This window comes from Microcaecilia unicolor, chromosome 2 (assembly GCF_901765095.1).
Source record: "Microcaecilia unicolor chromosome 2, aMicUni1.1, whole genome shotgun sequence".
In the NCBI taxonomy this organism is placed as follows: domain Eukaryota; kingdom Metazoa; phylum Chordata; class Amphibia; order Gymnophiona; family Siphonopidae; genus Microcaecilia; species Microcaecilia unicolor.
Window position 1 is genome coordinate 78,141,171 of NC_044032.1, and position 24,319 is coordinate 78,165,489.

Below are 24,319 nucleotides of genomic sequence, written 5' to 3' on the forward strand. Positions count from 1 at the left end.
TCTTTAATTGAAGAGCCAAGAGAGTGTATGATGTGGCTTCAGTACAGGCTACAGACAGCAGAGAGGCTGACAAGCTAGGAAGCATGATAAGTAGTAGTAGTAGTATGCATTTTGATTAGAGCACAGCTTGTGAAGGCTAGATCAGTTAGCTGAGAAGGGATCATGGAGCAGGTGATGCTCCGTGTGAAAATTAAAGTGGAACTGCCCTTGAGCTAATGGAGCAGTTAAGAAATCCTGGAGTGGAGCATAGGAGCCGGCTCTATGGGTGCTGTGGGTGCTTAAGCACCCCCAATATTGAGAAAATTTCATATATGTATCCAAGGATCGGTTATTTCCATCGGGCTTAGCACCCGTAATAATTTTTAAAAGTTGGTTCCTATGGAGTGGAGTAGCTGTTTTAAGCTACTGATCCAGCTATACTGGTGGAAGACCAGTTGGTGTGTCTGAGAGAAAACTAAAAGATTCCAAAATGGGAGTTTGAAATTAGGAATGGCAGGAAGTTTGGGAAGCCCTGTAGCAGTGCCCTGAGGAAAAGAGAAGCAAGGTCAAGAAGAGGGCCATGAATAAGCTCTGGATAAATACAAACTGTGAAATGTGACAACTCTAGGTTGCAGTATCAGAATAGGCCTGATTTTGGCGGTCAATGCAAGTAACAATGTTTTGGTACTACAACCTAGTGTTGTGACCTTTCTCGGTTTGTATTTATCTTGAACTTATTTCAGAATACATAGTACATGCATACCTTCTTTCACAAGGTGCAGGTTTTCTCTCCTGGTCTTTCTCAGTAAGCTCAAAGCCAGCTAGATTCTATACTAGCAGAAGCTGATGAGTGTGACACTCATCAGAACAGCTTGATGCTTTTGAAACCTCAGCCAGAGTTTCCACTTCTGCATTTGCAGCCAGACATCCCTTGCACTGCGCACTTGCACTTTGTAGAGAAAGTCAAAGAGACTGCTTGTTTTACACTATTGCATTTCTCATCAGTTCAACCCTCTGCGTTGACCACCTCTGCTAGGCACACTCCTTTCAATCAATACCAATGTAATTATTATTACTATAAGCCCCCTTTTTGGAGGTGCCTAAGCAAATGTCTAGATACAGCCCAGAAGGTGGGAGAAAGGGCAGATAAGTTATTTATTTGGTGGGACCAGGGCCAGGGCCAGGGCCAACCTTAAGGCTGTTGGGCTGGGCAAGCAAGGCATCAAACGTTTCCATCCACACATGAACTTCAGATCACACCACGAGGTAACTTAAAACTGGAACCTTTGCTGTACTGTCAACTGATGATGCACAAGGATAGTAAAATCCAAAAGTCATGTCAAACATCAACTTATATACATCAGATATTCATTCCTCCTGCTCACATTTCATACATGTTAAGACAACTCAGGGTAAATTGATGGTATTCAGTTGGTTGTTAAGTATAGTTCAGTGAGATGTTACATTTATTCAAGTTGATTGATCACGCAATTTAGATAAAAAATCTTTTTGCTGCTGTAGCCTGTTACAGTTAAAGATGTTTTCTTTTCTAAAATTTCCTCCCCACTGCCACAGATGTAGCGTCCCACAAAAATAGTGGGCTGCCTCGGTGATAAGGCTAAGCATTCCAAGAATCTACGTACTCTTTCCCAAAGAGACTATACGGGGTGAGAAGGGACCCCACACCTCCTCACTATAGCAAGCCAGCATCAGGTTTCGGATCTGTCACTTGCCCCAATCTCTGAATCCTTGCTTCTGTTAGTGCCATGAATGTCTAACCGGTTGGGTATAGATGGGATGGTCTCTGTCTCATCGGGGCCAGCTGCAGGCATTGGCAGAAATGGGGCTCTCCCTTGACAGGTATGGTCAGTGGTGGGACAGGTTCCAAAGACAAATTTTGGCGGCAAAGTCAGAATGTAAATCTTCTTCAGGAGAATATACTAGTACTGTCACTAGCAACACCCCTTCAGAAGGTCTAACTCGTCCCCTGTTTCTAGGCTCCCTTCCAGAAACTACCAGAACTGCCTTAATCCTCTGAAAGATCTTGTGCCAGGTACAGGAAGCAGGACAGGAAAAAAAACAGTAGGTCAGAAGTGCAGCCTAGAGACCCTAGGTTTATAGATGGATTAAAAAAAAAAGCTACCAACCTTTCACTCTTATTGTCTGGCAGTAAAGAAGGCTGCCAGCTACCAGCTAGATACAGACACTGATGCACTGTTAGGAACAGCAAGGGGAAAAATATATACAGTCATATACTGTATATTTTTCCATACTGTTACACTACCTTACTGTTACCATAACATCAGCAGGCTCAGTGTATGTTTGACTGAAAGCCAAGGCAAAGAGAAAGGTCTAAACCTAAGCAAATTGCTCCTGCTCAATCTAAGCAGCAGCCTTCTTTTTGTCTAGACTCCAGGCCTCCAGCCTCTGCAAAACATTTATACTGCCACACCAGTTGCACATGTTGCCTAAAGCACTTAGGTGTGCCCAGTTAGCTATTGACTTGTCATAAGTGGATGCCGTACCTTTTAGCAGGCCGATACGGCTTTGTGCTAGTATTCTATAATAATGGCTGAGGCAGATCCTTAAGCTGTTAAAATTGGCAATAAGCACACCTCTTTGTGGCACCTAAAATGAGGCACCAATGTATAGAATTGCCACCTTAGTGAGAGTCGTAGGCCTTACCTCTCCAGGAGAAAACAATAGTTCTCCAGTCTCTGGGATTCCTTTTGAACTTTCAGAAGAGCATACTACATCTGGTCAAAATCATTTTGTTTATAGGAATTGTTTTCAAAAATATTCAGTTCACAGCCCTTTTTCCAGAGGAAAAACTCCAGATGCTCATGGCTCATATTTGTGCCATACTGCCTGTGCCCAAGGTCACAGCCAGAGCTTACTTATGTCCACAGCAGTTCATATCATTCCCTTAGCATCTTTGAAAGTGTGATGTCTTCAGTTGTATCTCAAATTCCAGTGGGATCAACACTCCCAAATCTCTCTTCTTCTTACTTTACCCACCTTCTTGGCTCTGCTTCATGTTAATAGTGATAGACTCACAAACTCAACCTAAGTATGGGTGTTCTTTTTGCACTGTGGCAACATTAGTTAGTCTTGACTACAGATACCTCAACTCGAGGATCTGAGCTCAATCAGCACAGACAATGTAATGTGGTCAAGATATGAGACAACTCTTCATATCAACCACTAGGAACTCACGGCAATCTTTCATGCACTATGAGTATTCCTTTACTGCTTTCGCAGTTCCTCTGTTCTACTCCAGATGGACAATCAGGTGGCAATATTTTATATGAACAAGCAAGGGGGCGTAAGCTCTTTGTTCCTTTGCTGGGAAGCAGCCAGAGTCTGGGAGTCTGCTATAGCTATTTGCTTCCAGATGCAGGCCACTTATATGCCCAGACCACAAAATCAGTTAGCTGACAAACTCAGCAAAGTATTTCCCCTGGAGGAAACTCTCCTGAGTTCTCTCTTTCAAGAGGGAATGCCTCAGATTGACCTTTTTAGCCAGTGAAGAGAATGCAAAGATTCCTCTGTAATGTTCCATTCTTCTTACCCCTCATGCCTATCTCTTGATGCTCTGGCAATTCCATGGACTTGGTTGTTCTTCTATTTTCCCTTCCAATTCTTCTCATACCAAGAGTTCTGCACAAGTTCCAGTAAAGCCCAGGCACCATCATTCTTATGGTACCCTACTGGTATACAAAGAACTGGTTCTCTCTTCTAAAAAACCTAGCAAGCTACTCCAATTCCCAGCACTGATAACTCAACAGGAGGGCTGTCTTCTTCATCCAGACCTGAAGTTTCCAGCCCTTACAGCCTAGAAACTGAGTAGTGTCTACTTTCTACTCTCAATGTGCCTCAACCCATCCAAAACACCCTGATAGATGATCAGAAACCTTTCACTAAATGAATGCATACTTTCAAGTGGAGGAGATTCTCAATCTGGGCTTTTACTAACAGCCACTAACCAATCACATGTCTTCCTATGACTATATTACAGTATCTGTACCACATAAAAGTTTGGCCTTCAAACCTCTTCTATTAAGGTTTACTTCAGTGCACAGTCAGGTTATCATGCTCTGGTACATAACATTCCAGTATCACAGCCATATAGTTCATTTCATAAAAAAGTCCTCTAAGAAAACCTCTTGTTTCATACGTGTCCTGAATTTGGTGCTTGTGTCACATATGAAGTCTTCTTTTGAAACTCTGGATGTTGCATTTCTTAAATTTCTAACCTGGAAAGTATTCTTCTCAGTAGTGACTACATCAGCTAGAAGAGTGAGTGAACTTCAAGGACTGGTTACACATAAATGATACATGCAATTCCATCATCACAAAGTTGTTGTTCAGACACACCCCACGTGTTTGCCTAAAGTGGTGGCACCTTTTCACCTAAATGAAGAAACAGTGTTTTCCATCTTCTCTCTGAGGCCCCATTCAAATCTTTGTTTAAAAGCCCTCCATACTCTAGGCTAGTGTTTCCCAAGTCAGTCCTGGAGTACCCCCTTGCCAGTCAGGATATCCATAATGAATAGGCATGAAAGATATTTGCATACAAAGGAGGCAGTGTATGCAAATCTATCTCATCTATAGCCATTGCAGATATCCTGAAAACCTGACTGGCAAGGGGGTACTCCAGGAACAACTTGGGAAACACTGCTCTAGACTGTAAACAGGCTCTTGCCTTCTACCCGACAACAACTGAATCCTTCAGAACACCACTGAACTTTTTATCTCTTTTAATTCAAAAAGACCTGATAAGCCAGTTACAAAAAGGATTTTAGCAAACTGGCTAGCTTCTTGTGCCCAATTCTGTTATGAACAAGCAGATGCTCTCCTCAGCTCCAAAGTCAAGTCTCATCATATCTACTTTAGTGACAGTGGCCCTGTGGCTACATAGTCTTCTGTTCATATTTTCACTGTGCATTATTGCTTGGACTAAACCTCAGAACAGTACAGTGCCTTAGGTCAAGTAGTGACGGCCAATCTCTCTCTATGAGCTAACTCAATTGACTATGCAGGTTGCACTAAGGACTAAAAGGGCACCTAAAGATTGTAAAGGACACCTAAAAATACTTGGTGTAATTATCGATCACAACTTATCACTTGCTAGCCAAAGCAATTCCACTGCAAAGAAAATGTTTTTTATATTGTGGAAACTCAAGCGGATACAACCTTTCTTCCCTAGAGAAGTATTTCGATATTTAGTTCAATCAATGGTATTAAGTCACCTAGACTACTGTAATGGAATATACGCAGGATGCAAATAACAAATTGTAAAGAAACTTCAGACTGCCCAAAACACAGCAGCAAGACTAATCTTTGGTAAATCCAAATTTGAAAGTTCAAAGCCCCTTCAAGAGAAATTGCACTGGCTCCCAATAAAGGAACGAATTAACTTTAAAATCTGCACCCTAGTCCACAAAATCCTTTATGGAGAAGCCCCAGGATACATGAATACCCTAATCAACCTTCCAGCAAGGAATACATCAAGCACGTCTCGTTCATTCCTAAATCTCCATTATCCTACCTGCAATGGCCTCAAATATAAATCCACTTACGCTTTCTCGTTTTTCTTTGTCAGCACCCAATTATGGAATGCATTGCCAAAAGTTGTCAAAACTACTCAAAACCATCTCAACTTTAGGAAATTACTCAAGACCAGCCTATTCCGGAAGGCCTACCCCCTGGATCCAGCATAAAACCTAAAGTCCTTCAAAACAGCATATAAATGGACCATTTTGGACTCTTTTACATTTACCCTCTTTCCCTTTATACCCTGTTCCTTCTATCCTCTCTGACTACCACAATTTATTGTATTTGTATAACTACTGGACTGGCGATAGCCTTTTTGGTATATTGTAAGTCACACTGAGCCTGCAAACATGTGGGAAAATGCGGGGTATAAATGTGATAAATAAATACATAAAATAAATATAGACACCAAATTTGCACACTCATTTATAGAATATGAACATAAATGACCTTGGCATTTACATGTGTATGTGCTAGGCACTAGTTTATGAAATTGGTGTGTAAGTCGCATGGCGCATAACACCTCAGCAGTAAGGAAGTCCGCGGTGTGCTTCCTGCCACCGACGCTTACTGTGCATGCTCAGTTCATGCTCACTGCATGTGGGAATGGCCATGCATGCTCAGAACTTTAATCTACGTTCTGAGCTGTGAGACATCAGTTCCATCCTGGCTCCATCAGATGATGTCACGCGCTTCTGTGCATTATCAGTTCTGTCTGTGAAAAACATCTATTATAGATGAGCAACTGCTTTATAGCAATTTTAAAAAAGCCCTTTTACCGACGGTGGTAAAAAGTGGCCTCGGTGTGTGGGAATCCTGCACGCCGATGCCACTGAGGGTCACCTTTTACTGTCATTCGGTAAAATGGCCCCTTAACCCCTAACTCCTATTCACTTGTTCAGTACCCATGTCTGATTTATCATTCCCATCATAAGTGATTCCCTAATCCCTTATTTGTCCTGTTTGTTTTGATTAGATTGTAAGCTCTATCGGGCAGGGACTGTCTCTTACATGTTCAGTGTACAGTGCTGTGTATATCTAGTAGTGCTGTAGAAATGATAAATAGTCATAGTAGTAGTAACTACTAATGACTGCCAATTAGCATTTGTTAATGGCAATAATTTATTTTTATCATATAATTATCCAATTAGTTTAAGCGCAGATCCGCAATCCATGCCCAAAATTTCACGCCTGACTTTGGGCAACCAATACAGAATCCAGTGGCTAATGTGGTTTATTAAATAGGACCCACAGAAATCTAAAATACATTGCAAAGTTGTGTGTAAAATAACAGCCTCTAACCAGAAAATCTTACCTCATCCGAAATGCCATGTGCTTGATTACCTAAGGTAAATATACAGAAAGGATCATATTAGGTTCTATGTTTTTTTTTAGTAAATAAATAATTCACATTATATTTTAAATAACATTTACTGTTGAAATATTTAAATTGATATTTATTTATTTACTGCATTTGTACCAAGGCTGTAGCCAGACCTCAGGAGGGGGGCCAGAGCTCAAGGTGGGGGGGGGGGGGGACATTTTGGCCCACCTCCCCGTGGCCGCCCTCCTGCCGCCGCTTCTGCCCCCCCCACCGCTCCCCCCCCCACCACTGCGAAGGTACCTTGGCTGGTGGGGGTCCCCAACCCCCGCCAGCTAAAGCATTTGTCCCACACCAATCTCACATTGCCTGGTGCCCTGTTCTGTTTTTAGTCGCTGTGCACGCTTGTTTTAATTTGGGGGAGCCCAGGCCCCCGTGGCCCCCTATAGCTACACCACTGATTTGTACCCCACATTTTCCTTCCAAGTGGTAGTTTCAATGTGGCATACAGTTATTAATGAGAATAGCAGTTTGCAGATTCAAAGGCAAATTGCTAATGCAGCTGTAGAAACTAGGTTGAATGCCCACATTCAAACTAGTTTTCTTTCAGTTTGTATCTTTGTTTACAATGATATATTACGGGCTTGTTGTGGGGGGTTGCATGAGTCCATTGTTCCAAGCAGGCTACTAGAATGTGGAACCCACTGGTTATTCTAAAAATAGCGCTAATGCCGCTCTGGCAATATAGCATGATGTCCCCGGGGGAGAAGAAAAGCAGGAAGTACTTCTTTCGCTTGAGCTGTTTTGTTTGCATTTCCCATAACCTCTTAGCTGTCATAAGCTAAGTAAGGCTGTAAAAGTAGCAGCAATTACATGTGTGAGAAGTACTCTGCCTATTGTATCCTAAGGTTTGTCAATATATTTTTAACAACCTGTAAGGAGGAGGGAGAAAAGGAGAAGGGCAAGAGAACCAAGACAAGTGGGGGGAGAGCAAAATGAGTACAAGAAAGAAAGATAGAGAGTAAAGAGGGAAGGGAAAGCAAGAAACTAAAAGGGCACAAGGAAAGAGAGGTCACAGAAGGAAGAAGACTGCAAATTATTTACAGCAGAGAGAGAGAGAGAGAGAGAGAGGAAGAAAGAAGAAAGGAAAGAGAGAGTACACAAAAGATAAGGAAGAAACAAAAGAGAAAAAGAGAGAAGAAAACATAAAAGAAAATAGAGAGAAAGGTTTGAGGAGGAACAAGAGACAGTGAAGCTGTAGAGAAGAAGAACTAGGAAAGGAAAAACAGGGTCTTGCAGAGAAGATGGAAGATGAGAAACATGAACAGATCTGAAGGGAAGCTGTGAAAATTGTCAGGACATCAATATCTAGTAAAACTTCTTAGTAACCAATCTACAGAGAATCCTAGGGCTGTGTGCAGAACCTAGTACACACAAAATTGATTGATTTGATGATCTGAACTGGATTGTTAGTAATCAGGCCCTTTGTAAAAAGGACAATGAATAATAAGATTCTAATATGTGATGTATAGGTTAATCTGCTCTTAACCATGGGTTTGGAGAGCTGGATCGCACATCTAAGACTTGAAATTGCAAATGTTAGAATCAGGTCCAGGAGAGTAGGCAGTACAGCCACAGAAATACAAAGAACAGAGAAACCCTAGTATATATATGGTCTTTGTGAAAAAAAAAAATAAAAGAAACATCCTCAGAGATCAGTGATTTGAACAAGAATATAGTAATATGTAGTAGCATAGGGGTCCTTTTACTAAAGTGTGCCAAAACGTGGCCTGCGCTGGTGTAGACATGTGTATTGGATGCATGCAGGTCCATTTTTCAGCGCACCTGCAAAAAAGGCCTTTTTGGGGGGCCGAAAATGGACATGCGGCAAAATGAAAATTGGTGCGCATCCATTTTGGGTCTCAGGCCTTACCACCACCCATTGACTTAGCAGTAAGGTCTCATGCAATAAGCAGGCTGTAATCATCAGAACGCGTACAATGCTGATTACTGCCTGGTTAGCGCTGCGTGCGGGAAATTTTCCAGTGTACGTAGTGGGCGCACGTAAAAAATGAAATTACCGCCTGGGCCATGCGGTAGACGGGCAGTAATTCCGAATTGGCACGTGTTGGGCGTGTGTAGGCGCCTAAGTGGCTTAGTAAAAGGGCCCCATAGTAAATGATGGCAGATGAAGGCCAAAGTGGTTCAAGTCTGCACTGTCGAGATTCATCCACTTTAGGTAGATGCTCTTAGAAATTCACCCCATGCCCATGTCATCTCAACCCTCTTTCCATATCTGTGCAAAGAATGCTCTAAATTTATCAGTGATGGTCTACCCTAATTCTTTATTGAAGTCCTAGTGCAATCATACAACTCTGTTCTGGGATGTACAATGTTCTCATCCCAAAGCTCATCAGTAGGGATCCCTGTATTTATCTCACATGTGTTTGAATTCTGCTACTGTTTCTGTCTCTGCCATCTCATCCAAGAAGGTTTTCCAGGCACCCTTTTCGTGAAAGAACGTTTTCTGACATTGTTCTTGAGTCTACATACTAAGAGCTTTATGTCATGATTTGCAGTTCTATAACTCCCTTATAATATTTCCTTCTGGTGTATTATTAGTATTTTTCAAGGATCTACACATCTCTATCATATCCTCCGTGTCTATCCTTACTTCTAGGATATACACAGTGAGGATAGTATTAGTAATATTTAGCTCACACCTTTTAAGAGATAGTTTAAGGCAAGATACATTCAGGTACTGTACATATTTCCCTGTCCCAGACAGCTCACAAGCTAAGAAAGTACCTGAGGCAATGGAGGGTTAAGGGGTCCTTTTACTAAGGTGCGCTGAAAAATGGCCTGCGGTAGTATAGGCGCAGGTTTTGGGTGCACGCAAAATCATTTTTCAGTGCACCTGTAAAAAAGGCCTTTTTTATATTTTTGCTGAAAATGGACGTGTGACGAAATGAAAATTGCTGCGCGTCTATTTTGGGTCTGAGACCTTACTGCCAGCCATTGACCTAGTGGTAAAGTCTCGTGCGGTAACCAGGCAGTAATGACCTACGTGCGCCAAATGCTACTTGGCGTGTGTCCGATATGCTTGGCAGAAAATAAAAATTATTTTTCAGCCGTGCGTATTGGATGCGCGCCAAAAATGAAATTACCGCAAGAGCCATGTGGTAGCCATCGATAATTCCATTTTGGAGCATGTTGGGCACGCACAGACGCTTATGTGGCTTAGTAAAAGGGCCCCTAAGGCACAAGGATTGTTAGTGAGATTCAAACCCTGGTCTTTCTGGTATAAAGTTTGCTGCTGTAACCACAGCTACTTCTATTCTATTCCAGTGCTTATCAGTGGCGTAGCCAGAAGGCAATTTTTGGGTGGGCCAACAGGTTGGGTGGATGGGCACTAGAGAAACACCTGCCACCTGATATGCCCTGCCCACGCCCCTACACCTACTGCACACCTACCCCACTCTCAATAACTTCAATGGGAGTAGCAGTGCTGGCCTCAGTGGCTGCAGACCACATTGAGAGCTAGGGTAAATATAAGAGGGTGCACTCTTCATCCTCCACTGAGCCACAGTCCACCAACACACATATGCTTCCATTAAATATGCCCTAAATATTACAGTGGGGTCCTAAAATATCAATACATCTATCAAGAAAACTGAAGAAGCCAAAGTACTATAGAATACTACATAGAAAATTGATGCTAACAGAATACTTTGGTCACACACACAGAACAGAAATACAGAATAAGTGACCACAAACCATAAACAAATTAAATCAAAATCCCAAGAGGCCAAACCTTGCATTTCGCACAGCACAGAGAAATACAAAGAGATGCATTTTCTCCTATACTGTGCAAAATCAGATGCAAGAGACAATGTTAGGGGAGGTACAACTAGGGCAACTGCGTTTGGCCCCCTAGCCAGAGAGAACCCCAGGCCAGCTGGAAGCTGAAGAAGGTGCAGCCTGTTAGTAAGCTTTTGTGTCCCCTCCCAAATTTCTTACATTTTTGAAATCTGACATATTCTACTCACAAAATAGAAAAATAAAATTCTTTTTTCTACCTTTTATTGTCTGCTCATTTTATTTTTCAAGTCATGTTGGTCCCAGGCTCTGGTTTCTACAACCTTCTCTTAACTCACTCACCAAAGTCTCATGTCCATTTGATAGTTCTACTCTCTTTCTCTCTCTCTCTCTCTCCATGTCCACTATCCATCTTCTTCCATCTCTGTACCTCTATCTTCCTCCATGTTTAGTATCTCCCTTTCTCTGTGTCCCTATAATTCTCTGTCCAGCTTCTCTCCTCTCTTTGTCCTCAGTACCAATATATCTCTACCCTCTCTGACCCTACCCCATCCAGCTTTTCTCCCTCTCACTTCCTCCTCTTTCCAGCATCTGGTTTGGTTGCTTGATTCCCTGCCTGCCCACCCACCCATCCACCCGCCCCCGCCCTCCCTTCCTCCCTCACACTGTAGGTTTAGTATTTGTTCCCTTTTCCTTCATCTCCTTGGTCTAGTATCTGGTCTAGTATCTCTATTTCCCTTCCCTCCCTCCTTGTGCTGTACCAGCAGTTCTCTCCCTTCTCTCCAGTTCTGCTCCCCCTCTTCCTTCCATGTCCAGCAACTCTCTCCCTTCCCTCCATCCCCCTCTTGCTCCCACATCCAGCAGCTCTCTCCCTTCCATCCAGATCCCCTCCTCATCTTCCTCCAGCAGTTCTGTCCCTTCCATCCAGTCTCCTCCTCCTATTTCTCCCAGTCCAGCAGCTGTCTTCCTTCCCTCCAGCCCCCTCTTCCTCTGAAGTCCACCAGATCTCTCCCTTCCATCCAGTCACCCCCTCCTCTTCCTCTCATGTCCAGCAGCTCTCTCCCTTCCCTCCAGTCCCTTCTTCCTCTTCCTCTCTTGTCCAGCAGCTCTCTCCCTTCTCTCCAGCCCCTTCCTCCTCTCCCTCCCCTGGCCAGAAGCTTCCATCCAGATCCCCTCCTTCTTTTCCTCCCACCTCCAGCAACTCTCTCTCCCTTCCATTCAGTCCCCTCCTCCTCTTCCTCCCACATCCAGCAGCTCTCTCCTTTTCCTCCAATCCCCTTCCTCCCACAAGTCCGGCAGCACTATCACCCCCACCAAGTACAGCACTTCTACCTTCCTCCAATTCATCCTGCCCCATTCCAACCCCCTTGCTGCCTTTTCTTCCGCGGCTCTGGGTCCGGCTGTCCGGGAGCGTTGCCTGCCTCAAATTCTGCTCCTCCCCGCCGCTGTCTTGGTCCCTGCAGCATTCATTTTTGGCCCATCGCCGGCAGCACTGCGATTCACACAGGCAGCTCTGCTCCCCTTTGCCGTGTCCATCCGGCCCTCTCTGATGCACTTCCTGTTTACGTAGGGCCAGATGGACGTGGAAGAGGGGAGCGGAGCTGCCTGTGTGAATCACAGCACTGCTGGACCTGGAGCCACGGGAGAAAAGGCAGCGAGGGATGTTGGGTTGGGGCTAGTTAGGGCGGGCCTTGAGCAAAAGTGGCTGGGCCTGGGCCCATCCAGGCCTGCCCGTGGCTACACCCCTGGTGCTTATATTTATTTATTAAATTTTATATCCTACATTTTCCCACCTATTTGTAGGCTCAATGTGGCTTACATAGTTCCAGAGAGGTGATTACAGATTCTGGTGTAAACAAATACAAGGTGATAATATAGTTAAATAGTGCTAATGTGGTTCAACCACATTAGAGGATCGTGCAACGTGTCCATATCGTGTTTTAGTTATGTTGTATTTCAGTGATCTGGCGTTTATGTTGAATCAGTGGGGTATGCCTTTCTAAAAAAGTGAGTTTTTAGGTTTTTTCGAAATTTTAAGTGGTCGTTCGTGATTTTCAGAACTTTTGCTAATGTGTTCCATAGTTGTGTGCAAATGTAGGAAAATCTGGATGCCTATGTTGATTTGTACTTCAGTCCTTATCTTTATCCTACAGAGGATATAGTAACCAAGGAATAGGTGGGTTTTAGTGGCTTTTGGTAGAAATGCTCACTCCTCCAAATGGTGATCCTTCTATAAAATGCCCTTGGAAAATTATGAAGTTGTATCAGAAATGAAGGGAGACACTCAATGCACACAAAATCTCTAAGGCACTGTCTTGCACAGGAGGCTCATGAGTAAACTTGGCAGCCAGGAAATAGGTCCCAGGGTAATGAACTAGATTATAAATCAGTTGACTGGCAGAAAACTAAGGGTAGTGGTAAAAGGAATTAATTCAAAAAATAGAAAAAAAGCAGCCATTCTTACCCATGTGGTAAAAATCGCCTTAGAGTTTGGGAATGACCTGCCTAAGGATGCGCTAAGGCCACATTTTACTGCAGTTTGGTAAAAGAGCCCCTGAGATTTTTACCAATTTGGGCTGGAATACAGCTCATGATCTAGAACTAAACGGTTTTGAAGTACTGTGTCAGTTCTCTTGAGCTCCCTGCTCAGATTCAGGAGGATAATGCATCAAATCTTATGGGAAATAGAAAGGGACAATCTTAAACAAAAACAAATGCACTCAAATATACACAGTTGAGTTATCCTTAGATTTTTGTCTGTTGTGCAACCATGAAATCATCAGACACTATCATCCTGAGTTCTCTCTCCTGGTCCATGTAGATCAACTTTTATTTCCCATTGCATACAACTCTTCTGGACTTCTGCGCCTCAAATGCATCACTCTGCAGTTCCTCACAGGCAGATGATCAGAAGCCCTGCACTGTTCCATACAGTGATCTAAAAATAGCACTGGAACAGCGCGGGGCTATACCGCCCCTATGATCAGCGATAATAGCATGCAAATTTAAGCATGCTAGTATCTCTGATCGTGGGGTAAAAATGCAGGAGGATTGTCCTCCCGCTCTTATTTGACAGGTCCGGGCTGTCATAAAATTATCTACGGCACAGCCCCGGGATACATGACAGACCTCATAGACCTACCACCTAGAAACACAACAGGATCAACACGAACGTACCTAAATCTCCACTACCCAAGCTGCAAAGGACTCAAATACAAATCAACTTATGCATCCAGCTTCTCCTACATAAGCACACAACTATGGAACGCATTACCTAAGGCTGTGAAAACAACATATGACCACCTAAACTTCAGGAAATGACTAAAAACCAACCTGTTCAAAAAGGCATACCCCACCGACCCAACTTAAATGCTTAAACAACTGCAACACAACGAAACCAAAGCTAGTACTGGACATAAATTAACTCTTCCCCTCTACAAATCCCTAATGTGTCTGTCACACATGAACTCTATTCTACCACTACATCACTTTGTATTTGTTCATACTGGAATTGGCGACTGCCTTTACGGTACCATGTAAGCCACATTGAGCCCGCAATTAGGTGGGAAAATGTGGGATACAAATGTAACAAATAAATAAAAAATAAATAAAAGCCTGACCTGTCAAACAGGGGCTGGAGGTCCATTGGAATTCTGCCCCCCCCTCCAAAAAAGTGAGGCCCTGGTGGCCTAGTGCCCCACCTCCCCCCAAAATAGTGACACGGGGGTCTGGAGGTCCGGTGGATCTCCAGCACCCCTAACCCCTCAAATGCAAAACAAATCCCTGGTGGCCCAAGTGGGCTTCCACCTCTATCCCCCACCCGCCCTGATGGTGTAGCGGACTCCTCCCCCTTCCCCGTACCTCTTTCTTGGAGGAGTATCACACTCCATGCTCTTCAGTGCTGCCTTCAAAATGGTGGCGCCCAGGCCTGACCATTGCATCCTGGGATGCACTGGGTGGGGGCTTCCTGACCATATAAGGGAGTTTCTTGTATCGAGGGTTGGGGGGGGGGTTGGAGTTCTGCTGGACCTCTAGCCCCCCCCCCCATGTTGCTATTTCAGGAGGAGGTTGTGGGGGCTTAGGGCAGGCACTAGGCCACTTGGGCCTCACTTTTTTGAGGGGGGTTCAATGGACCCCCAGGACATGACAGTGACAGCCTGGGCTGCCTGACAGGGTGGGGGGAGGGGAAACAGAGCCTTAACCCTAATGCCAGCTCTGAGCTGGCTATGGCACTATTCCGCTCCTATGATGAGAGCGCTGTTCTCTGATCATAGGGGCAGAATACAAGCAGAGCTCATTTAAATCTAATTTAAATGAGTTCTGTGTTATTGCTTTGTTTGGGCGCTGTCAGCTTGCTGATCATGGGGTGGGGGGGGGGGGGGGGGGGAGGGAAATGTGGGAGCTAATCCAGCACTAGTGGCCTCTAGTGCCCGTATTTACTTTTGATCATTGAACCATCAGTGAAAAAAGGGCAAGTAGTGGAATGCCACAGGAATTCATCCTGGGACCAGTTCCATTCAATATCTTTGTGAGCATACTGTGGAAGAGTTAGAAGCAAGTGTTTATCTTTTTGCTGACAACACAAAGATATGCAACAGAATAGAACTCCTGAGGGAGCAGATGAGTGAGAAATGATCTTAAAACATACTAGAAGATTGGTTAAATACTTGGCTGTTCATCTTTAATGCAAGGAACTGCAGAGTGATGCACTTGAGGTGCAGAATTCCAGAGATGAGTGTAATGGGAAATAGAAGTTGATCTGCATGGACCAGGAGAGAGAACTCAGGGTGATAGTGTCTGATGATCTCATGGTTGCATAACAGACAAATACTGTGTATCTTTCAGTGGATTTGCTTTGGTTTGAGATTGTCCCTCTCTATTTCCCATAAGACTTGATGCATCACCATCCTGAATCTGAAAATATGCTTTGCAGGGAGCTAAAGGGAATTGACACAGTACTTCAAAAACATTTAATTCTAGATCATCAACTGTAATCTAGTCCAGACTGGTAAAACTCTTAGGAACCATTTTACCAAACTGTGGTAAAATGTGGCCTTAGTACATCCGTATGCGGGTCATTCCCATGTTCTAAGGCAATTTTTACCACAGTTTGGTAAAATGGCTGCTTTTTTTTTTTTAATTTTTTGAATTTATGGCTATGTGCTGATTTTCCCATTAGTGTGTGAGCCCCAACCATTACCTATTTTGTAGGCAGTAAGGGCTCACGCATTAATCATGCACTAATCAGTTAGCATGCGGCAATGTAGCTGTGCTAACTGCTTAGCGCAGAACATGCCTACTTTCTGCCCCTAGACCCAGCCCCAGTGCTAAACAATAAAATTGATTTTGTAGAGCATGGGAAGTGTGCGCCAATCACAAAATTACTGTGAGATGCCTGAATGTGCCCTGCAGTAGGGCCTTTTATGCTATGGTGTCACGTGTTAGTGATTACCACAGCTTAGTAAAAGGACCCCTTAATGGGGTAGCCAATGTGAAATGAGTTGGTGATCTTTGTCCAGTTCCAGGGAACAACAGCAGAAATGTTCACATTATGTCAGATTCCCATGGCTCTGATTTGTGACAATTGAGCCCTACTACTACTGCTTATCACTTGAATAGTCCTACTAGAGCAGGGGTTCTCAACCCAGTCCTCAGAAGATGCCAAGCCAGTCAGGTTTTCAAGATATCCAAAATGGAATATGCCTGTGATAAATTTGTATGCATTGCCTTCATGCTATGCAAATGTATGCAAACCTACTTCATGCTTATTCAGTGTGAATATTTTGAAACCCTGACTGACTTGGTGTAAGTTCCTGCGTCCTGCTCTGTGTCCAGCCTCCTTCTGATTTAATGTCCAAGCAGGTCAGGTTTTCAAGATATCCACAATGGAATAGGCATGTGATAAATTTGCATGCATTGCCTTCATGCAAATCTACCTCATGCAAATTCAGTTTGGATTTCCTGAAAACTTGACTGGCTTGGCTTGTCCCAAGGACTGGGTTGAGAACTCTTGCAGTGGCATACCAAGGGGGGGGGCGGTGGGGGCGGTCCGCCCCGGGTGCACTCCGCTGGGGGGGTGCCGCGGCGCGCGCCTGTGGGCTCCGACTTCGCTAACTTTGCTCGTTTGCTGCAGCTCCCTCTGCCCCAGAACAGGTTACTTCCCGTTCCGGGGCAGAGGGAGCTGCAGCGAACGAGCGAAGTTAGCAAAGTCGGAGCCCACAGGCACGCGCCGTGGCACCCCCCCAGCGGCGTGCACCCGGGGGGGTGTCGTTTCGCCGGGGGGGGGGGGGAAGGTGTCATTTCGCAGGCGGGGGGGGGGGGGGGGGCGCTGCCCCCGGGGGGGGGGGGGCGCATCGGCGATCCGCCCCAGGTGCCATCCAGGCTAGGAACGCCACTGAACCCTTGTACTAGACATATACAGTGCTGTACATTAAACACATAAGAGACAGTCCTTGCTCAACAGAACTTACAATCTAATCAAAAAAGACAAACAGGATAAATAAGGATTAGGAATTATTTATGGTGGCAACAGACATGGATAGTTTACAAGTGAATAGGAGCCTCATAAAGAGACAGGGAAATACCTGGTGTAAAAGGTGTGAGCAAAATCCTAAAAACAAAGCAAAACAAAACCTTTTGGTGACAGTGGACTGGAATAATGCAATTCTATTAATCAGGCTGCCATTGTTACCTAATTAGGTATCAATGCAAGTAATAAGTATGTTACTTGAAATATAAATACAGCAGGAGAGACTCACAGAAGATTACTTCTAGTAAATAATTAGAATTTTAGTTTCATCAGTGTAATTCATAATAAATGGCATTCACCGAATGTGACAACTATATTACCTTCCAGAGAGGAATCAAATTCAACATCATCATAATTTTCACCATCTGGAGCTCTGTAAATTGAAATGAAACATTGAAAGATGATTAGATGGAAAAGAATATGTTTAGACATCCTTTTTTTGTTGTTGTTCAATCATTTTTATTAATTTTATCACAAAAAGACAATAAGAAAGAAAATTAAGTTCCTGTGACTTAATAACAAATTAACTTGTTAGGTCTATGTACACAGACTATAAATGTAATATACAGTGGCGTACCAAGGGAGGGGGGGGCGGTGGGGGGCGGTCCGCCCTGAGTGCACTCTGTTGGGGGGTGCCGCGGTGCGCGCCTCTGGGCTCTGACTTCGCTAACTTCGCTCGTTCGCTGCAGCTCCCTCTGCCCCGGAACAGGTTACTTCATGTACCGGGGCATAGGGAGCTGCAGCGAACAAGCGAAGTTAGTGAAGTTGGAGCCCACAGGCGCATGCCGCGGCACCCCCCCCCCCAGCGGCATGCACCCGGGAGGGAAGGTGTCATTTCGCAGGCGGGAGGGGGGGGGGGGGGGGGCGCGCTGCACCCGGGGTGCATTGGTGATCCGCCCTGGGTGCCATCCAGGCTAGGAACGCCACTGGTAATATAAACAACTTATACAGCTCGAGAGTCCATGATTATGATACATTTCAAATGAATGTACAACCATATGAATTGTGACCCAATAGAAAGAGAAATCATTTTTGGAGTAAGTAAACATATTGAGTGTTAGAGGTAAGGTAAATAGTACCCGTTCATAGACACAATAATTACAATGATTAACTGGATGAATATTTGATCACAGGAGACCAGGTTTTATTAAATGCTATAAGGAAACCGCATTTCTCTGCTGCAACTTTTTCATATTTAGCGAACAGACATACTGTGTTCCACCACATATCATGAGATAACTTCGTAAAATCTTTCCAGTAATCCCATATTTTTCAGCCGCTGATGGGGAAAAATGGTGTGGCCATACTAATAAGAAAAAAAAACAATATTAAGACATCCTTAATTTTAATATTTTTGGGGATGGTCATGGGCATGATTATGTGAAGACAGTGGCATCAGTGATGATGGCTTGTCCACATCATGTGGTGGAAAAGAGGTAATAGATTAAGGTTATTGACCATTTATATTGCTGGGTACAGTCATGGCAGTGCTGCTTAAAAATGTAGATAGGTGCTATTTTGAATTTTTGAGAAATTTAAAAACTAGCAGATGACGAAGGCAGGGCCGGCCTTAAGCAGGGATGACAAAAGCAGCTGCACAGGGTCTCATGCTCTTAAGAGCCCCGCCCTGGCATGTCCCCCTATCTCCAAACCCCAACCCTACCTTAAAATATTGTCTATCTGTAGAGGGCTCAGGGCAGCAGCAGCGATTCACAAAGGCCGTTTACCACAGACCCTGAAGTTTGCTTTCTGCTGCGTCCTGCTCTGTGTTCAGCCTCCTTCTGATGTAATTTCCTGATTCTTCAAGGGCAGGACACATGAGTAACATAGAGGGGCATAATCGAATGGCACCGGCCAAATAGATGGCCAGCCATCTATATGGCCGGCGCCATAAAGCGGTGGAAGAACCGTATTATCGAAAAAGATAGCCGGCTATCTTTTGTTTCGATAATATGGTTGGAGCCGGCCAAATGTCAGCATTTGGGCCGGCTTTAGAGATGGCCGACATCGGTTTCTGGCGATAATGGAAACTAATGCCGACGATCTCAAACCCGGACAAATGCAAGGCATTTGGTCATGGGAGGAGCCAGCATTTGTAGTGCACTGGCCCCCCTGACATGCCAGGACACCAACCAGGCACCCTAGGGGGCACTGCAGTGGACTTCAAAAATTGCTCCCAGGTGCATACCTCCTTTGCCTTGTGTGCTGAGCCTCCCAAATATCCCCCCCAACCCACTCCCCACAACTGTACACCACTACCATAGCCCTAAGGGGTGAAGGGGGGCACCTACATGTGGGTGCAGTGGATTTTGGGGTTTTTTGGAGGGCTCAACATTTACCACCACAAGTGTAACAGGTGTGGGGGGGGGGGGCAAGGGTCCACCTGCCTGAAGTGCACTGCACCCACTAAATACTGCTCTAGGGACCTGCATACTGCTGTCAAGGAGCTGGGTATGACATTTGAGGCTGGCAATTTTTTTTTTTTAGGGTGGGAAGTGGGGGAGTAAGGGGGGGGGTGATCCCTGATTCCCTCCGGGGGTCATCTGGTCAATGGGGGGCACTTTTTTGAGATGTGGTCCTAAAAATAAATGGACCAAGTGAAGCCGGTGAAATGCTCATCAGAGCCGGCCATCTTTTTTCCATTATTGGGCGAAGCTGGCCATCTCGTAGCCACGCCCCCGTCCTGCCTCCTGTACGCTGCCTTGAAGTTTGGCCAGCTTCGCGACAGAAAGCAATTGGTGCCGGCCAAAATCGGCTTTCCATTATACCGATTTGGCCGGGTTCAGGAGATCGCCGGCCATCTCCTGATTTGTGTCGGAAGATGGCCGGCGATCTCCTTCGAAAATAAGCTGGATAGTAACATAGTAGATGACGGCAGAAAAAGACCTGCATGGTCCATCCAGTCTGCCCAACAAGATAAACTCATATGTGCTACTTTTTGTGTATACCTTACCTTGATTTGTATCTGCCATTTTCAGGGCACAGACCGTAGAAGTCTTCCCAGCACTAGCCCCACCTCCCAACCACCAGCCCTGTCACCCAATCTCGGCTAAGCTTCTGAGGATCCATTCCTTCCGAACAGGATTCCTTTATGTTTATTTTTATTTTATTTATTTTAGTTACATTTGTACCCCGCGCTTTCCCACTCATGGCAGGCTCAATGCAGCAGGCAATGGAGGGTTAAGTGACTTGCCCAGAGTCACAAGGAGCTGCCTGTGCCGGGAATCGAACTCAGTTCCTCAGTTCCCCAGGACCAAAGTCCACCACCCTAACCACTAGGCCACTTTCCGTCACCATTTTCATCTCCACCACCTCCCGCGGGAGGGCATTTCAAGTATCCACCACTCTCTCCGTGAAAAAATACTTCCTGACATTTTTCTTGAGTCTGCCCCCCTTCAATCTCACTTCATGTCCTCTAGTTGTACTGCCTTCCCATCTACGGAAAAGGTTTGTTTGCAGATTAATACCTTTCAAATATTTGAACGTCTGAAACATATCACCCCTGTTTCTCCTTTCTTCCAGGGTATACATGTTCAAGTCAGCAAGTCTCTCCTCACACGTAACGCAAATCCCATACCATTCTCATAGCTTTTCTTTGCACTGCTTCAATTCTTTTGACATCCTTAGCAAGATACGGCCTCCAAAACTGAACACAATACTCCAGGTGGGGCCTCACCAATGACTTATACAGGGGCATTAAAACCTCTTTTCTGCTGGTCACACCTCTCTCTATACAGCCTAGCAACCTTCTAGCTACAGCCACCGCCTTGTCACACTGTTTCATCGCCTTCAGATCCTCAGATACTATCACCCCAAGATCCCTCTCCCCATCCGTTCATATCAGTCTCTCACCACCTAACACTTACGTCTCCCGTGGATTTCTACTCCCTAAGTGCATCACTTTGCATTTCTTCGCAGAGAGTAGGCTCCAGGATTGGTGACAGATGGCCTATGCAAATTGTCACTGTGAGTCCTCTATGGAGAAACACACATTTAAAAGGGGGTTCGGAGACGGGGTCCTACTGAACTGCTGGGGGGGGGAGGGGTCCAAACTGGTCCACAAAGGATTCCGCAATTGGTAAGGCCGGCCCTGAAGAATGAGCCTATGTAGTTTCAAAAGTTCATATAACACAATATGGCCCAGAAAAATGCTATTTTGTAATTAATTTTTGAGAGTTTAATAGAAACATGACGGCAGATAAGGGCCAAATGGTCCATCCAGTCTGCCCATCCTCAGTAACCACTAACTCCTACTTTTCCTAAGAGATCCCACGTGCCTGTCCCATGCTTTCTTAGAATCTGACACAGTTCTCATCTCCACGACCTCCACTGGGAGGCCATTCCACGCATCCACCACCCTTTCCATGAAAGAGTATTTTCTTAGATTCCGCCTAAGCCTATTTCTTCTTAGCTTCATCCTATGCCCTCTCATTCCATTGCTTTCCTTCATCTGAAATGCCAGAGATATTTAAACATCTCTATCATATCCCCTCTTTCCCGTCTCTCTTCCAGTGTATACATGTATATAATAGACTTGTTTGGGTTTCACAAGTCTATGTAACACCAGTAAAAGATATCACAACCTGTAAAGCACTGCCAGCAGTGCATTCATTTGAAATGACATGGGAAAATGCGAATGACTTATGTGTCTTTATCACATAGGCTAAGAATAGGCATCTATGTGACCTTCATAATGGCGGTGACCTGCCATAAATTAATTCTTACATGTTCTGTAGAAAGTAGGCTATTTTTGTTCTGACTGTAACTTCTATTTTTATGTACTGCTGCTAGTGTAAACAAATGTGATACAGTATGCAATGGCCAGCCCTCAAACAGTTGTCAAAGGGCTAGGTTTACTAAAGTTCACTAGTAATATTACCATGCATTATTAGTACAGAATCCAATATAACCTTATTTTATGCCATCAAATCAAATCTTTTGGTCTTGCCTTCTTGGCCAGTCTTACAAGTCTTTACTCCTCTGCAAGGACTCTTCGATTGTCACAGCAACGTCTTCTAATTATGCCTTCCTTTCACCAGGTTTACGTTGACAATACAAGAACATTGTGCTTCAGTGCAGTCAACCCTACCCTTGGATTAGTCTACCTCTTTATCTCAGGCTTGAAGCAGCTTTTGAAAAACGTAAATCTTAATTAAAGGCATAATACGTCTCTCTTGCCTTCCCAACTACTATCCAAGAATGCATTTGTTAGGTGTTCCTAATTTTTAACTATTCCCCTTCTGGCTTGAGGCTTGAAGAATAAGAATTCCTTATGTCCTCTTTTCCCTTTATATTCTCTCTCTAACCTGCCATGCCTTTGTTTTAAATTGTAACTCTTCCTTCCCACTTCCCCCCCTTGTGTAGGGTACGTATGGTCATGTCTTGATGTTTGAATCACTGTTGTATGGTCAAATGTCTTTCTTTCCCATATCTATTTTTTGGCTATATAGACTTTCAGTATACTTGCAGTATATCAAACAGACTTGAACCTAAAGAACATTGACCCTATTGCATAAAATAGGACCTTTGGTAGGTAAAGAACATTTATGTATGCTAGGATGTGCTAATGTGGTACCACCTTTTACTAAATCTAGCTCAATGCATAAAGAAAGGAAGATGTGAAAGAAATATGCAGCTGAAATATTTCGGGAATGTTATAAATAAAAAAGAGAACTGGTGGGTTTTACAGAGGCTAGGGGAAAACTTCATTTTTTGAAGCAAAATAGAAGCAAAATTCCAGCAGGTGAAATGGAGAAGGAAATTGGTGGAAACCAGACACTGGGCAAAGGCAAAATGCAGCAGTATTATAGAAGTTGTTTTATTGTGGAATGGCCTGATATGACCAAGTTTCGGCTTTTGCCTGCATCAGGGGCATACACAATCTAAAATATAAATAATACATTTAACTTAGCATGCAGAGAAGTTTGTGAGACATATAAAATATATAAAAAGTTACCATATTAGCCATAAAAAATGAATGTAAGGTGTAAAGTGAATGTAAATAAAACATATAATGAAAGTTAAAACAAATGAAAAAAACATCTATATGAATGACAAAATATTAATATGAATTCATCCAAAAGTAAATATCATGGGGCCCTTTTACCAAGCAGCGGTAAAGCACTAATGAGAGCTTACCATAGCTTAAAAGGGCTTACCGTAGTACACACCGAGGCAGTACAATCCCTATGTGTGAGCATTACCCATGCGCTAAAAAATGGGGATAGAGAGCATAGCCACATTACTGTGCACTAATTGATTAGTGTGTGATTCGTGCATGAACCCTTATTGCCTACAAAATGGGTGGCAGTAAGGGCCTATGAACTAATGCAACATTAGCGCATGGCCATTAATGCTGAAAATAGAAAAACAGTCATTTTCCGGCCACGGCAAAAAGTGGCCTTAGTGTGTGGGTGTGCTAAGGCCATTTTTTTGCCACAGCTTTGTAAAAGGGCCCCCATGTGAATTAAAATGAACAAACTAAAAATTTCCTATCTAAAATGATCAAGCATGTGCCTATAGATGATCTTTAATTTATTTTAGCTTTCTTCATATGTTTTATTTATATTCACTTTATATGTTAAGTTAATTTTCAGTGTGCAGAATGGAATTTGTTGCTGTCTACTATAAAAATAGTGCACCAGTTATTGGTGTAGCTTGCCTGTCTACTTTTGGGGGACAAAGGCTGAAGATGTCATATTGGCAGCAGGGGTCAGTTATAGAGCTGAGTGAATGAACTCTTCTTGAGATAGTGTTAAAACACAACAGAGGTAAGCAAAATTCCCTTCCAACCACTGGTGGAGATCCCAGGTCTAAAAAATTGTAAAATGAGAAATAATTGTATATTTTATGGGTTGCCAAGTACACACACAGAACATGAACCCGTGTATCCCACAGCAGTTCAATTGGGGCCCTGTTTACTAAGGTGCGTTAGTGTTTCTAGCACGCTTACACTTAGCACGCACGCTAACCATATAGGCACCTATAGGGATATTGTAGGAACATACATGGTTAACAAGCATACATGGTTAATGCACGTTAAAAACATTAACACGCCTATAACGCTGCTTAGTAAACAGGGCCCTTAGTAAATAGCTGCATTCTAAAATCTACAT

At 43.9% G+C, this 24,319-nt stretch overlaps 1 protein-coding gene across 5 annotated transcripts in view; it reads right to left on the reverse strand.

Moving 5' to 3' along the window:
* Positions 1–24,319, reverse strand: part of FYB1 (FYN binding protein 1) — a 270,798-nt gene that overhangs the window by 90,928 nt on the left and 155,551 nt on the right. For all 5 annotated transcript variants that reach the window (XM_030193065.1, XM_030193068.1, XM_030193064.1 and 2 more), the window contains exons 4-5: positions 17,525–17,577; positions 6,851–6,879 (exon numbers count right to left, since the gene is read on the reverse strand). In XM_030193065.1, the coding sequence (XP_030048925.1) occupies positions 6,851–6,879; positions 17,525–17,577 (82 nt within the window). The remainder of the gene's footprint in view (positions 1–6,850; positions 6,880–17,524; positions 17,578–24,319) is intronic.